Source organism: Brassica napus, chromosome C4 (genome assembly GCF_020379485.1).
Source record: "Brassica napus cultivar Da-Ae chromosome C4, Da-Ae, whole genome shotgun sequence".
In the NCBI taxonomy this organism is placed as follows: domain Eukaryota; kingdom Viridiplantae; phylum Streptophyta; class Magnoliopsida; order Brassicales; family Brassicaceae; genus Brassica; species Brassica napus.
The window spans coordinates 36,381,782-36,399,592 of record NC_063447.1 but is presented as its reverse complement, the minus strand read 5'-3'; the positions used below and the strand labels follow the sequence as shown (position 1 = coordinate 36,399,592).

General features: G+C 38.3%; 1 protein-coding gene across 1 annotated transcript; it reads right to left on the bottom strand.

Moving 5' to 3' along the window:
* Positions 1-990: 990 nt before the first annotated feature.
* LOC106431380 (aspartyl protease AED3) lies at positions 991-5,467 on the bottom strand. The gene is made up of 3 exons (XM_013872179.3): positions 4,839-5,467; positions 1,720-2,197; positions 991-1,475 (listed from the first exon to the last, which is right to left on the bottom strand). The coding sequence occupies exons 1-3, from the start codon at positions 5,292-5,294 to the stop codon at positions 1,120-1,122; spliced, it is 1,290 nt and encodes a 429-aa protein (XP_013727633.1). The 5' UTR covers positions 5,295-5,467; the 3' UTR covers positions 991-1,119.
* Between the last annotated feature and the right edge of the window lie 12,344 nt (positions 5,468-17,811).

Here is a 17,811-nt window from a genome sequence, read left to right as displayed (position 1 = left end):
GGCATCGTTTGATGACTTGAGATTGTAATCGGTTCGATAGGCAATAAGAATTGTAGTTAGAGGCTTATCAGACTAAGCAAGACTAAGCCCATTGAACGGGACTGCCATATTGGGTTCAACTTGGTCTGATCAAAATCCTCCATGTTCGTTCTGAGAATTAGCTTGCTGATATACTCATTAAACCTCTTTTAATCTGTTTCACATTTCTTGGGCAAAATGGAGTTCATTAACATATATTTCTATTTTGAAAGGGAATATTAGTTCTTTAGAAATACATTTTTGGTAAGATTCATTGATTACCAAAAAAAAAAAACGCTTCATCTTAGGGCATCCACAACGCAGATCCTTAGCATAGGGTCCTTACCAAAAAAATAATAAAATATTGCATAGGTCCCATTGTTTTTTAAAAAACGGGTCCTTAAAGTTGTTATATAAGGACCGATCTTCACTTGTTTCTTGCACTGTTCGCGGGCTTCACTGACACATGGCGGCCCGCGATTGGTTCGACCTGTTTTTTTTATCAGACAAAAAAAAATCAAAAAATAAAAAAATAAAAAAAAAGTTTACTATGAAACCGTGCCGGAGCTCTCAGCAATAATCATTGTCTTAGGGCATCCGCATTGGTGCATCTCTTGCATCGTACCTCAACAAAACAAATAATAAAATACTGTAAAGTAGCAAAGAAAAAAGGAAAAAGATGAGGTACGGTTCGTCTTGGAGAAACGTTGCACAAGCTAATAAATGGATTATGTTAAAATATTAATATAAAAACATAATGAACCATAATGGAGAGACTTTAGCGCTGCTGATGCTCTTATATTACAAAAATCTTACACGCTTCAACATACATTTATATTAATTTATTAAAAAATCATTCATACATTATCTATAATAGAATTTGATGATGTAGAAGAGGTTCAAGTTTATAGCACTCAATGGCAACACTTGTAACAGAGAATATAGCAAGAGAAATCTTATGGTCGATTGACATGACAATCAAAACACAAAACTCTTTAATTTATATTGTTTCCAAATTCAAAAAGCTTAATAAACACGATATAGAGATAATACGAAACCAGCCCAAAAACAAAAAGAAAACACAACCGCGCATATATTTATTTAGGTGCATGTTTCACGGGAAATGCCGAGCCTGGAATTGGGCAGGTCGATGAGGATACGGTGGTTCTGCTGCTGCATACTAGCGATGACGTTAAGTACAGAGTTCACGTTGTTTGGAGCTGCAGCCATAGCGAGGCAGCTGGTGTTACCGGAAGAGCTGTGGATGAGAAGATTGTCCGGAGGTATAGTCACGTTCATTCCCGCAAACATAAACGTGACAGGTGGGAACACGACGGAGCCGGAGTAGCAAGTGTCAAAACCTCCGAGTGATGTTGCGTTTGCGTTCTTGACACGTCGTCTGAACTCGTCTCTTACGGCAAGGTAAGCTGGTTCCACTAGCCTCGTGAAGACCGTCCCTGCGTGTAAGTACATTGGAAGTGTTTTTGTCAGTGTTAAAATTGGTGAAAGCGTCTGTCTAAGCGGTGAATCGGTTATAAACGAAATATTTTTCTTTAAAAAAAATGATTTAGAACAGACTAAGTACAACCTAAACACTAATCTCCTATGAAACAATTTCCTATAAATCATCTAATTACCGCCTAACAATTTTTTCACATTTATTTTTCCGGAACGAAATAAAATAATGTAAAGAATCAATACCGGAGTCAAAGATGGTGCCGGCTCCTGTGGCTGGATCAAAGGCGAGTGCACTTGTAGGAATATCAACAATTTTGTTCCCGACACGAATCCCAACCAAGTTAACATAGTAAAGAGAGGACCTCCTTGGGTTCTTTAACAATGGAGTTGTCTTGATCCTAAGTGGTTGAAACTTAGGTCCCAATCTCAACGATCCCGAGAAGTTACTGGACTTACTATTAGGCAAGCAGTACGAGAACGTGGACATATACAGACTTTGTGTCTGCGAGATTAAAGACAATGGACCACGACCTAAACCCATGAGTCCTTGCGCTGGCAACGATGTTCCAGTGGCTTGGTTGATGCACCCAAAAGTGTAGTTTGGGATGACGTCATTGGCTAGTGTTAGTGTGTCTTGTGTCAGAGATGCTGTGATGGCTGATCCACCATAAGTCATATTGAAACCACATGATTTGCTTACGGTGCACGTTGGATTTAGAGCCTGCAAGAAAATAACATTCGTAGTTTAACAACGCACTTCCGTAAATAATAGTTTTGTCCATCTTGGATCTGGTTATGGGTGCATTATTTAAAATGCGGTAATAACGATGTCTTACGTTTTTCAATATGTAAATAAACTTTCTTTTGTATAATAATCAAACACTAACCAGAGTCACGACAAAGAATATAGATCAAATCGTAAAACGTGCACTACTAGTTGGTATTGTTTATTAAGTTAACGAATCTAATTAATAGATTACTGATAATAAGATCACATACAACTGTTAAGGAACACATACAACTGTTAAGGAAGAATTATTATTACACTAAGATGCATATATCTACGTATAGACATTGAATAATTTATAATCCCATATTGATCGAGTATCATCTAAAAAGTTGTAATATAAGTTCGTACAAATTAAAAAGAAATCATGCTTAGGTGTCACTTAATTAGAATAATAATTTAACTTACGTGGCAGATTAAAAATCAATTGAAAAAAAATGTTGGTCCAAAATCCAATAACTAAAAACCATTATATTAACCCAAAATATAAGAAGCGTGTATTGTTTTCTTAAATAAAAGTTACAGAATTATCTAATATGATTAACATATATATGACAATTAATGATTATGAATAATAAAGATTTGATAACAATTTTTGTATTCTTCCTCATTTTTTTAATTTTAGATTATTAAAAGAAATTAAACAATCACATTAACCATATAATAAAAAAATAGATTTTTCCTTATATGTTACATTTAAAATTTTTTAAAACGACTTTAAATTACAAAACAATGTTAAAAATCCCTTTGAAAATTTTGTGATCAATGACTTAATTTTTTTTGTTACAACAAGATACAAATGATCATACAATCATATTAATATATTAATATGAATTTTTATTTAATAGATATTCATATTAAATAATATATATACATATATATATATATATTAATATCATTTAAATTAAACTATGTACCATTTTAAAATACATAAATATGTTAATTTTAAAATTTGCATTGAAAAGTATTGAGGCCTTAATATTTTAATTTTAAAATTTGCCTAGAACCAATATGAACCATCATCATTTTCTTAAATGAGTATAGAACAGTTTTTAATGATTAACTAAATGGGTCACGTACATAGTAAAATGTGTGTTTGGTTTAAAAATTGTTGCATACCCAAAATCAATATGAACCATCATCATTTTCGTTTAAAATTTTGTCACAATAAAAATACAGGGTTGGGCAAAAAATCTGAATCCATAAAAACCGAACCAAGACCAATCCAAAGAATAGTACTGAACTTTAACTAAAATTGGTTAGATATCCGAATTAGTTCAAAATTTTGGTATCTAGAGGACCGGAACCGAACCCGATCCAAACCATAATATTTTAGGTATCTGAATGTATCCGAACAAGATTTATATACTTAAATATATTAATTATTTTTAAATTTAATATCTAAAAGATACAAAATATATAAGACGTTTTTAAGTTGTCCAAAATACTTGGAAATATATACAAAATAGTTATAAGTATATGTTTAAAATAGCTAAACAATACTTAAAATATCTATTGATTTCTTATCCAAATATTTAAGCTAAACCAATTTTTATGTTAAGTTCAAGTATTTTGGCATACATTATTCAAACTTATATATTATATATTATTTTTATTTTTATATTTTGAAAAATTTAAAGTATATATGAACATTAATTTTTGAAAAAAATTTAAGTAGTTATCTGAACCAAAACCCGCAAAGATCTAAACCGAACCAAACCCTCAAAGATTCGAATCGAACCAAATGGTATTTGAATGTCCACCTCTAATCAAATGTAAAAAAAGTTATTGATAACAAAATGTATATTACTTATAATCTTAGTCGAAAAAAGTATATTGTTTATAATATTTATGTATATTATTTTTTAAAAAAAATCACCTGGCGCAGGCGCGGGTTATCATCTATTTCTACAATTATTTGGTGATTTCCTTATCTTAACAGTTGGATCTAGTTCATCTTGTAGATCTCCCAATACTTATACTGTGTAAAAAATACCCGTGACTTTCTTATGAATGGTACATAAAACCCGTGACTAGCTTTAGACTTCTAGATGATGGTGTTATAACACCGCCAAAATGAAGGTCGCATCTTTGTGTGTATAATCAACACTAGAGTCCACCATGAGTGGTCCTTTAGTTTGGTTTTCTTGTTTTGTGAAAACAAAATCCGAATAAGAACCATATCTCTCCAATGTATTACATTTTTCTTTCCAAAAATAGTGTAACTATATAATGAAGTTGAGTTTCATTTTAATCATACTTTGTATTTGAAAGAAGATAAAGTAATGAATAAAAATAAAACCCTATTTTACCGCAAATTCCATTTTAGGTAGAAGTTGGAGTAATGTTACTAGGAATTTCAAAAGAAAGTGATGATAGTCTCAAAACTAAATGCATTTTGAATTTATTTATTTAGTATTAAATTTTAATTTAATAAAATTTGGTTAATTCGTCGTTATATGAATGTCGTTACCGTTCTGATTTGAAGACATTATGTTTTTACGTCCATAAAGGAAAACGCATGTAAGTATATCTAATCTATTCCAAGGGTAATAATAGATACTAAACTAGTTACCTGTTTACACTGAGGAGCTTCGCATGGAAGAGTACGTGAAGAGTTTGACTTGGAAGGGTCAAAGAGAACAGATGAAGCACAGCCAACACAGCCAGAACAAGGAACCCAAGCAGCGTCATTGCTAGTGTCAAGAGCCACGAGCATGGGCTGAGCTGGTGTCCCAATATTAGCCCTCACGATATAAGTCGGGCTCTGAACGATGGCACGTCCCGAGGCGATTGGGACCGAAGATTTCACGGCGAGGCTTGACAAATACTGGAGACGAGCCTTGTCTTGAAGAAGTGTGCTTTCCCATGAGACAGTGTTTGTTTTTTTTTTGAATGGAGAGCAAGGACTGCTGATATGGAACACTCTTAGATCTGAGGGATGGCCTCGTGGGTTATTTTCATAGCAGTTTAGTGATTCAGAGTTCAAAACTAAGAGCGAGATGAGTAGAAAGAGGAGTTGGCTTCTCATTTTCTTGGATCTTGATTTGATCTGTGTGGGTTTTAGTGTCTGTGAGTGTGTGTTTATATAGTGAGTGATGAATGAGTGTGTAGAAAGTAATAAGATTATAAAATTGAAGAGTGGGTTTTATTTATATTTGAGAGAACAGTCTGGATCCCATCTTCCTTTTCTATCTGTTTTTAGGTCCACTCTAATATTGGCATCGACATGCTTTACCCTCCCTCCACAAAGCTTACAAACATTAAAACAGTTTAATAATGTGTAACATACTAAAATAGTTTTTAATATCGTATAAGTGAAAAGCCAAACACAAAATATTGTGGTAATATGTAATAAAAAGACATAAATATTTTAGTTCAAATGATAGCTGTCTAAACATTACACAGTAGATATGACCATTTAGAATGTTTGAAAATGTTAAGTTTCTAAACTTTCAAATTAAAATAAATTGGCGATAAATAGATTACATGAATTTCTTATATATTAGTGTTTAGCCATTTAAATTTTCGCTATGAGATTTAAACACATTCAATTAAAATGATAGCTTTTATCGGTTCATTTCGCATAGAATCTCACTTTATAACTAGTTATACAGTTTTTGGGGGCACTATAATTGAGAAAATAAGTAAAGTTTTGATATCATATTAAGTTTTCTAGATTTTTAATTTAAAACTAATTAGCAATAATTGAATTGATTCAACGATTTATGTATTTTAATGTTTGTCCATTTAAATTTGAGATCTCAACGGAAATCATCCAAAATCATTTACAAGACTTCGTTTTAGTACTTCTTTCATAGAGAAAGTTAGAAACCGGAAAGAACCAAAGATAATTTTATAATATATGCCCCCAAACAAACTCTACTCCCTAAGTGGCTTATTTTGATTCATTAAGGAATATTACTCCAAATGCTTAATCAAACCTGCCGTCTAGGTAATCGGTCTCTCCGTAAAACGCTACTCAATATAATAAAATTTATAGGTTCAACTTTGATATATATATATATATATATATATTCATTTAATTGGTTAGAAAACCATTCTTAGAAGGGGTTATCCAAATACGTTGGAATGTGCGGTGCATTCTTGCGTAAGAGATCCGAGAAAATGAGTTTGATATTTTTTTCACTCATGGAGAAAGGTCAAAGGTATCACGTGAGGAAGGGTGGAAGACTGACATCAATGCATTATGTTTTGTTGCTTAATATGGAATGTATCAAACTACGCAATACTCATTAGTCATCACCATGTGGTGTGTTATATCTCACACTGGCTTCTTCCTCTACTCTATAGGCATTGTGCTGTCCATCAATTATTAATTCTCATAAGAAAAATTTGGCGTGTAAATGATTTGCAATGTTGTTTTTTTTCTTAGAGTTGAATGTGATATGTAAACATCCTCGAGACCAAAGAAAGCTTGATATTATTTGGTAGATTTGTAATATGTGAAGCTTTGTATTGGGGTGTCTCCCTAACCATAACTTATTTAACTTAGAGGTTAGCAAAATCTAGAATTACTGATAGTGTTATCACTTATCACTAAATTTTTTGCACCTAAACAAATGCTTAAGTTATAATTCAATCATATATTTTAATAGATTTTAAATCCAACCTCAACCCATTTTATTCAATTAATGAGATTATAAATCATGTTTCAAATTCAGTATTAATAGATATTTTATTTTAAATAAGATTTCAAATGTTTATATTAGAGTTCAGTGTTATTCAATACTAAATAATTTTTCATAAAAATTTTAGTCTTTATTTGAAATGACTCCCAATGAAGTTTTATGAGTAATTTATTAAAGACTAAATCAAAGGTATATTGCAGATTTCTTAGAATTCACACATAAATTTTAAAAACCAGTATTAGAATTTAAATCATGAAAATTATAATTCTATGATTTGAATGACTTTATGTATCATATAATTTTAGTACTAAAAATATTTTTCGGGCCTTTATCTTTTTTCTTATAATGATCATAGAATCGTCCAATAAAAAATGTCACTATGGACAATTAGAAAGTCACACAAAATCTCCATCGCACAAGAGCCGACTTCTCCAATATTATGAATAAACCACGCAGCACTAGTGGCTCGAAACAGAACAGACAGTAGAGATGGTGAAAAGAGGCTTGAAACAGAAATGCGACATAGGATGGAGTGAAACGGTGATGGATGAAGTGGTTTCGTGAAGATATCGGCATGTTTATCGGCGCTAACCACGTGAATGAGTTTGATAAACCCACACTTGACCTGATCAAGTATAGTGTGGCAATCAATCTCGATGTGTTTCGTGCGCTCATGGAACACATGGTTAGTAGCAATGTGGATGGCAGACTTGTTGTCACAAAACAGCTTTGCAGTGTTTTGAATCTTGACCTTCAAATCAGTAAGTAGCTGCTGCAGCCATATAAGTTCAAGTCGCCAATGCCATGCTCTTGTACTCCGCTTCAGTACTAATACGGCTTACTGTATGCTGCTTCTTGCACTTCCAACTGATCAGTGACTTGCCAAGGTAGACACATACACCAGTAACAGATCGCCTAGTATCCGGACAGGAAGCCCAATCTGCATCTACAAAAGCGTTGAGGCATGTCTCTGAATCAGCAGCATAGAACAAACCTTGACCATGATTAGATTTCAAGTAACACATGATACGCTGCGCCGCTTGAAAGTGTACATCAGTAGGTGCCGTTAAGAATTGGCTCAGACGATGTGCAACATATGTGATATCCGATCAAGTAATGGTGAGATAGAGAAGGCGACCAATCAATTCTCTATAATGAGTTGCATCAGGTAAAGGAACACCAGTTGTTGCACTCAGGGGAATAGAAGGATCCATAGGAACATCACACGGTTTGGAAGCAAGCAAACCAGTGTCAGCCAGGAGATCAACAATGTATTTCCTCTGTGAAATAGCAATATCTGTCGTATTCCAAGAAAGATCCTTTATGGTCCTAAGTCTTTAATCTTGAAAGACTGATGAAGAAGCTCCTTGACATCAAGGACAATAGTAGGATCATTACTCGCAATGAGTATATCATTAACATACACCAATAATGCAATGAAGGAAGATCCATTGACTTTCACAAAAAGCAAATGATCACCAGAGGAAGGAGAGAAGCCATTAGCAAGCAGCACAGAGGAGAAACAATTATACCATTGTCTAGATGCTTATTTCAGACGATAGATAGACTTGTGAAGTTTACAAACTGGATTAGGTGGCAAAGCTTCACCAGGAGCTGGAGTATAACCCAAAGGTAAGCTCATGTAGATTTCTTCATCAAGGTCACTATGCAAAAAGGCATTAGTAACATCCATCTGATCGAGGCTCCAACCATGTGCAGCAGCAAGGCTAAGGATAAGCTTCACACTCGTCATTTTTGCAACCGAAGAAAAAGTATCAGTATAATCAAGGCCTTCTTGTTGTGTATACCTCTTGGCAACAACACGTACTTTGAATCTCTCGACAGTGCCATCAACATTGTATTTGATCGTATATATCCATCTGCAACCCACAACATTCTTCCCGGGAGGCAGAGATACAATTGTGTAAGTGTTATTATGATCCATCCCTTCAAACTCCACATTCATAGCCTTAGTCCAAAACTTAGATTTCACAGCTTGCTTAAAAGATGTAGGTACTGTCTCTAAGGAACAGGTAAGAACAACATTTGAAAGAGTGTGATAATTGGTCATAGGAAAAGACAGATGAAAGGGGATAAAGGGGATTAGAAGAAGATGAGGTAATAATGTTGGCAACAATGTGATTTTGTAGGGCATTATCCATGGATATTAGAGAACAATGGTAATCTGAAAGATAAGTTGGTACCTGCTCGTCTTGGTCGTGCTCTGTCCAATGCAGTCTCAGGTGGTGCAGAAGTCACAATCTCAGGTACCAAAGGAGCAGTAGGAACCGAAGATGAGGACGGTGCAGAGGAATGCACATGGACAGGAGTATAAATAGTAACATGCACGTGGAACTGTAAAATCGACTTAGAAAACAGAGAATCAAGATACGATGCAGAAGGAATGCTCTTAAAAGGGAATTCAAGCTCATAAAACACTACATTTCATGAAACAGAAACAACATGAGTGTCAAGATCAAGAACCTTATAACCCTCAAAACCAAAGGGATAACCTAGAAAGACACAAGATTGAGGCTCTAGGTGTGTAGCATAAGCATCCGAAAGATCTAAGGAAGTCATAATCAGGTTTCTTACCAATTAACTTCTCATAAGGAGAGATTTTACCCAACATCAAAGAAGGGGTACGATTTATCACAAAAACAGCAGTAAGCAAACAATCACTCCAATTGAATGGGAATATTTGACTGAAACATGAAAGCTCTTGCAACATTCAAAAGATGCTAATGTTTATGCTCAACTACCAAATTTTGTTGAGGCGTATACACACAAGAAAATTGATGTACAATTCCATGCTCTCTTATCAAATTAGAAAATGCAAGTTCTTGAGCATTGTCACTTTGAATCATTTTAATATTTGCCTTATACTGAGTACGCATAAGTTTAACAAAAGATGGTAATATAACCGAAAAATCACTTTTTGATTTCAACATATAGATCCATGTTACACGAGTGTGATCATCAACTATAGTAAGAAAATATCTATAACCTTCAACAGATTCAGTAGAAAAAGGACCCCATATATCCATATGAACTAGATCAAAAGGTTCCTTAGACATATTATCTTGATGAGGAAACGAAAGACGACGTTATTTAGCTAAAGGACACACTGAATAATGACTCAGATCATGTAAAGAAGACTTTTCTAAAGAAAGATCAGCAGACATATGTTGTAACTTGGCATAAGATGGATGTTCGAGGCGTTGATGCCAAAGGGAACCATCAACCTTCAAGGTTCCACATAAGTTCACAGTTGGAGAAGAAAATCGTTGATCAAGAATGTATAGATTGTGGATCACAGAACCTCTACCAATCATCAAGCCCAGAGTATGCTCAAGAATATCAAAAGAATCAAAGAAAAAATGAGCAAAGTGACGACCACATTGTAATAGACTACTAACTTAGTTAGGGCTGGGCACGAATACTCGTTACTTGCCTTATACCCGCTACTTGATCCGTGCTCGCCTCATTTTTTCAAGTACTCGTTGTTGCCAAGTCGAGTATCAAGTCGTTGAGTTTTGCTACTTGCAAGTACAAGGCAAGTAACAAGTATCACAAAAAAAGTTAAGACTCGCCTTGATATTACTCGATACTTGTTTTACGACTAAAAAAAATGATAACTAAACCACAAAAACCAAAGCCCTAAACAAATATTTCTTTGTTGTAAGAAGTAAACAATACTTTCTTATCGAATTCTATCTTCTTTTTTTTATATTAGGTGCAAATATTTTATTTAAAATAACTCTCGTGTTTTTACCAAGTCGAGTAAATAAAACAAACTTTTATAACCTTCTCTCGTAAAGTATTATCTATCGAGTAATTTTTAGAAACTTGAAAATATATCCAAGTAATTAATAAATATTTGTAAGTAACAAGTAATCGAACAAGGCAAATAACTTGCAAGTAACATATTTTTGCACAAGTATGCGAAATAACAAGTATTCGTTTCTGACAAGTCAAGTACAAGTCGAAAAATTCATCACTCGTTCAAGTCAAGCCAAGTATCAAGTATACGTAAAAAAGCAAGTACCCGCCTTACGCCCACCCCTACTACTAACACTTATGAGATTAAACCGAAATGATGGAACATGCAAAATATTTGATAAAATCAAAGAATCAGACAAGTGAATAGTTCCACAATATGTAATCGGTTCCTTAGTGTCGTTTGGTAGAGAAACTGTGACTCCTTAACAAGAGAAACTGAACTGAACAAAACCAAGTCAGAACAAACATGTGTGGTAGCTCCCACTATCAATAATCCAAGAGCTCATAGGTAAATGAGTGGAAAGAGAGGAAAGTGTTTGATGTTGAAAGGTTAATGAATTGGTTTTCGTAGCGAAGGCTAGTGGATGGAAAACAGCCAGTAACTGTAACACTCCCGAACTGTCCTAAGCGTAGGTCGATCCACCGGCCAACAATCAAACAAGAACATGACCGACGGACGACCCATACCAAGGGTTGGAGATGAAAGGCCAACCGGCCAGCCAACAATCAAACAAGAACATGACTGACCGTCCAACCCAACACCATGGTCCGGAAGCGCTACGTGACGGGCTAGGGACGATCCGGTCAGAGTCACAAACTTTACTCCACGACCTAGACCAGTTCATCCCCTAACTCATCCCGCTGCGTCAAGGCATAAGGCTTTGCAACCCTTACCTAAAGTTAGCGTTTTCAAATAGATCGAGGCCTAAGGCTTTTCAACCCGTACTACGACCTAACGTTGTGTTAGACTGGACTAGTCAAATATCAGAGTACTCATGAAGCGCATATAAAACAATTACTTTATTGATTCAAGAAATATCCATATATTGAAATAATTCAAGACTGGGCCCGGCCTAATGCCAAATCGAGCCAACAAAATACATAACGCAATACCGTTTACAAAAGGCATGAAATCTACTCCTGCGGTCCTAACGTCCAACACCAAGCTATCCGATCATCCTTACCTAAACCGACCTGCAAAAAGGACAACGGAGTTGGATGAGTAACCTAATGTTACTCAGCGAGTTACAATCCCCAACTAACAAATACAACCCCTCACTATCCCAACCCAAACAATCTAAAGCGAGAGGTTCACCTAACAACAAAATTCAATAACAATAAGCAATATTCAAAATACGCAGCGGTAAACGATAGCAAGATAACTAGCATTATGCTAATTACTAGATCATCACCAAAATCAAACTCGATTTAAACCAGGGTTTAACAACCCGAAACACGATATAATATATATAACAAACTCGGACCCTGGTGACGTTATGTTCCTCCTTCACTATCGGCAATATCCTATCTTCCTACCACAAAGGCCAGAAGAAGGAACTTTCAACCGACCGCGGCCCACAGTCCTTCGGGTCACCGCGCGACAGCCCACAGTCCTTCGGGTCACTGCCACATTACACCGTCGTGTAATACTCAGCCATAGGACATGACCCCGTTCGTCTGAGTCTTCCCGATCCAGCGAATAAGGGGTTTCCTTGAACCCGCCGGATACGAGGTCTGAAGGAACACTAACTCACCCCAATATGCCTAGCATTGTGGGTTACACAAATGTTGTCGGCCAATATACGATTAATACTAAACCCGGTAAAAATAACACAAAGTTCATAGTATTAATCACAAATTAACACAATCAATCATATTCCAGAATCTAGCATAAAGACTAATTCCAGAATTCCTAACTATCCACAACTTAGCGATATCATCTAAGCATTCCGCATTCGTTAACTAACCAATCAACCTAACCATTAGCATGCTACTACGGTTCTCAAGCAATAACAAGCATGCTACCAACTCAATCAACATAACCTCAACTATTAACTAATCAACCCGTTACTCAGTTAGACCTGGCCTCCCGCCATGATCTAACTACCAAGTAACGGGAACCTGCATGAAAACAACTCAGCAATCAATTGATCATAACTCACAGTGTTCTTTGCCGATAAGCAGCTGGTTGATCGGAGAAGACTTGGCCAAAACCCAATGGACGACTTGACTAGACTGGACTGGACTGATTTTGACTTGGACATAACCTCGGCTTCACCATGTAGAAACCGACAGGCCTCGACAGGCTGATCTGGACTCGGACAGAACCTCCTCTAGCTTCTGGTCAGTTCTTCGGACTTCCCGGCGGAGCATCGAGTAGAACTTCGAGTGGAACTGAAATAATCTTGGACAGCACCTCCACTTGATTGTAGGAGAATATGACTGGCCTGGACGGATTGAATTGGACAGAGCTTCTGCGTCACAATCGTAAAGAATCGACGATTGGACGAAACTGGCCTTCTCGGTGAATCGACTACACTCTAAGTCGACCACTTTATTTCTCTCTCCCTCTCTAGCCACGTTGACTTGTTCCCCATCTGAACTGATCTTCATTGATTGACCTTCAGTTGGACAGAACCTTCCCTAGGCGCTGACTCGACATCAATAGAGAACTGATCTCGAAAACTCTCTAAAACTCTCGAAATAGCTCGGAATCACTTGCTTTCTTTTTCTACTTTTCTCTCACGTTTTTAAGGTGGTTTGGACAGGTCTGGATGTGATGAAATAATCTGGGGTCTTGGCTATTTATAGAAGACAGCAACCAATCAGCTTCAGGTTGGTGGCAGCCCGTGTGTCGCTTCGCATGGCTCCGGACGCATGCGCGGCGGCACCTCATGCTCCACATGGCTGGCTGCATGTCCAGTACACATGCAGGACGCCACCACTCCTCCCAGATGTCAGGCTGCATGACTGGAACTCATGCAAGGCGCCACAGCATCACACACATGGCTGGCCGCATGCTTCATTTGCATGCGCGGAGACAACTCGTGCTTCTACATGTCAGGCTGCATGTACAGCTTACATGCACGGCGACACCTCGTGCTTCTGGAGACACTCAGCTTGTTAGATGGTTGAAACCACGTTCTGAACCCATGCAACGATCCACCTCGAGCTTCTCGGTTCATTCGCTTGATTTCGGTCCTTCCGGAAATTTTCTGATCCGCGATTAACCCCGAATATTTTTCTGCTCCCGTTCAGATGAGTTTAATATTTTTAATAAACTCTAATCTGAACTCTGACCTTGGCCGTAAATATTTCCCGATCCTTCGGCTTCATCGAAAACTTCCATAATACCGAAATTAGGGTTTTCGTCTAATTACGGATTTTCCCGTCGTGCTTCGATCCTGTCGTGCTTGCTTCCCGTCATGCTTAATTCCCGTCCTGCTTCCGACTTATGATGTCTCCAGAATAATATTTTACTGATATGAATATTTTCCGAGAAAACTTCGTGGTGAAGAAACGTCAGTCTTCAAAAACGTCGAGCTTCTAAAACGTCGTGCTTCCAAAAATGTTATGCTTCCAAAACGTCCGTCTCATCAATCTAGGACATCTTCTGACTATGGTCGAGCAACTTATTCGACTCATAGTTTACTCACGATCACTTCTTCGCCCACCTCGTACTTCAAAACTTCTCGATCGATCCTTATCACCCGCAACTCGACCACCACAGTGATACTCGACCATTCTTCTCTTTTTTAACGGGTTTCTACATTCTCCCCCCTCCCTTTAATAGAATTCGTCCTCGAATTCTTAGTTGCGCAATTGCTCATCTTCGCGACATTCTCCACTCATCTCCATATATCTTTACACTGTCCACAATCGTTCCTTAAGTGTCCTCCTCAAGGCCTCCACAATCTTCTTCAGTTGAATGATCGCTGGATCATCTCATATTGTTGCTCTGCCATAACACTCTGATTCCCATGATACGAACTTGTCCATGCTCGTTCCTGATTACTCCAACAATTTTTTCGATTTTCGTCTTCCCAACTCTTGATGAAGTCATTTCCTAACAATGTCTTGTGCCTCACCATATGTCCAGTCCATACCACAACCCAGTTCTCTGAATCTATCCCTCCTCTTTCGCTTCGGGTTTGGGTTTGGCCTCGAACTCTCTCCACTTTAAGGTTTGCATCCCTTAAAATTCCGATCAACGAACACACTTACTCGCTGCAACTCAAAAGAACACTTCACACACAAGTTAGTAGACAACTAATCCCAACAGTCTACTAACAACAACCTAGCAATGCTAACCAAACAACCTAGCAATGCTAACCAGCAACATAACAATTCTAACCAAGCAACCTAACAATTCTAGATTCCGCTATCTCAATCCTAATTCCTAAAACCACAAATCGTATCGCTGGACGTAACCAGTTTCCCTAATGCCTTTTGTGACTCATTTTGACTCGAGAAAACCGATTAAATCATGAGTTCCGGAAGCATGGACGAAACCATGCTCTGATACCACCTCTGTAACACCCCCGAACAGTCCTAAGCATAGGTCGACCCACCGGCCAACAATCAAACAAGAACATGACCGACGGACGACCCACACCAAGGGTTGGAGATGAAAGGCCAACCGGCCAGCCAACAATCAAACAAGAACATGACTGACCGTCCAACCCAACACCATGGTCCGGAAGCGCTACGTGACGGGCTAGGGACGATCTGGTCAGAGTCAAACTTTACTCCACGACCTAGACCAGTTCATCCCCTAACTCGTCCCGCTGCGTCAAGGCATAAGGCTTTGCAACCCTTACCTAGAGTTAGCGTTTTCCGTTAGATCGAGGCCTAAGGCTTTTCAACCCGTACTATGACCTAACGTTGTGTTAGACCGGACTAGTCAAATATCAGAGTACTCATGAAGCGCATATAAAACAATTACTTTATTGATTCAAGAAATATCCATATACTGAAATAATTCAAGACTGGGCCCGGCCTAATGCCAAATCGAGCCAACAAAACACATAACGCAATACCGTTTACAAAAGGCATGAAATCTACTCCGGCGGTCCTAATGTCCAACACCAAGCTATCCGATCATCCTTACCTAAAGCGACCTGCAAAAAGGACAACGGAGTTGGATGAGTAACCAAATGTTACTCAGCGAGTTACAATCCCCAACTAACAAATACAACCCCTCACTATCCCAACCCAAACAATCTAAAGCGAGAGGTTCACCTAACAACACAATTCAATAACAATAAGCAATATCCGAAATACGCAGTGGTAAACGATAGCAAGATAACTAGCATTATGCTAATTACTAGATCATCACCAAAATCAAACTCGATTTAAACCAGGGTTTAACAACCCGAAACACGATATAATATATTTAACAAACTTGGGCCCTGGTGATGTTATGTTCCTCCTTCACTATCGGCAATATCCTATCTTCCTACCACAAAGGCCAGAAGAAGGAACTTTCAACCGACCGCGGCCCACAGTCCTTCGGGTCACCGCACGACAGCCCACAGTCCTTCGGGTCACTGCCACATTACACCGTCGTGTAATACTCAGCCATAGGACATGACCCCGTTCGTCTGAGTCTTCCCGATCCAGCGAATAAGGGGTTTCCTTGAACCCGCCGGGTACGAGGTCTGAAGGAACACTAACTCACCCCAATATGCCTAGCATTGTGGGTTACACAAATGTTGTCAGCTAATATACGATTAATACTAAACCCGGTAAAAATAACACAAAGTTCATAGTATTAATCACAAATTAACACAATCAATCATATTTCAGAATCTAGCATAAAGACTAATTCCAGAATTCCTAACTATCCACAACTTAGCGATATCATCTAAGCATTCCGCATTCGCTAACTAACCAATCAACCTAACCATTAGCATGCTACTACGGTTCTCAAGCAATACAAGCATGCTATCAACTCAATCAACATAACCTCAACTATTAACTAATCAAACCGTAACTCAGTTAGACCTGGCCTCCCGCCATGATCTAACTTCCAAGTAACGGGAACCTGCATGAAAACAACTCAGCAATCAATTGATCATAACTCACAGTGTTCTTTGCCGATAAGCAGCTGGTTGATCGGAGAAGACTTGGCCAAAACCCAATGGACGACTTGACTAGACTGGACTGGACTGATCTTGACTTGGAAATAACCTCGGCTTCACCATGTAGAAACCGACAGGCCTCGACAGGCTGATCTGGACTCGGACAGAACCTCCTCTAGCTTCTGGACAGTTCTTCGGACTTCCCGGGGGAGCATCGAGTAGAACTTCGAGTGGAACTGAAATAATCTTGGACAGCACCTCCACTTGATTGTAGGAGAATATGACTGGCCTGGACGGATTGAATTGGACAGAGCTTCTGCGTCAAAATCGTAAAGAATCGACGATTGGACGGAACTGGCCTTCTCAGTGAGAATCGACTACACTCTAAGTCGACCACTTTGTTTCTCTCTCCCTCTCTAGCCACGTTGACTTGCTTCCCATCTGAACTAATCTTCATTGATTGACCTTCAGTTGGACAGAACCTTCCCTAGGCGCTGACTCGACATCAATAGAGAACTGATCTCGAAAACTCCCTAAAACTCTCGAAATAGCTCGGAATCACTTGCTTTCTTTTTCTACTTTTCTCTCACGTTTTTAAGCTGGTTTGGACAGGTCTGGATGTGATGAAATGAGCTGGGGTCGTGGGATATTTATAGAAGACAGCAACCAATCAGCTTCAGGTTGGTGGCAGCCCGTGTGTCGCTTCGCATGGCTCCGGACGCATGCGCGGTAGTACCTCATGCTCCACATGGCTGGCTGCATGTCCAGTACGCATGCAGGACGCCACCACTCCTCCCAGATGTCAGGCTGCATGACTGGAACTCATGCAAGGCGCCACAGAATCACACACATGGCTGGCCGCATGCTTCGGTTGCATGCGCGGAGACACCTCGTGCTTGGTCGATCCACCTCGTGCTTCTACATGTCAGGCTGCATGTACAGCTTCCATGCACGGCGACACCTCGTGCTTCTGGAGACACTCAGCTTGTTAGATGGTTGACACCACGTTCTGAACCCATGCAACGAGCCA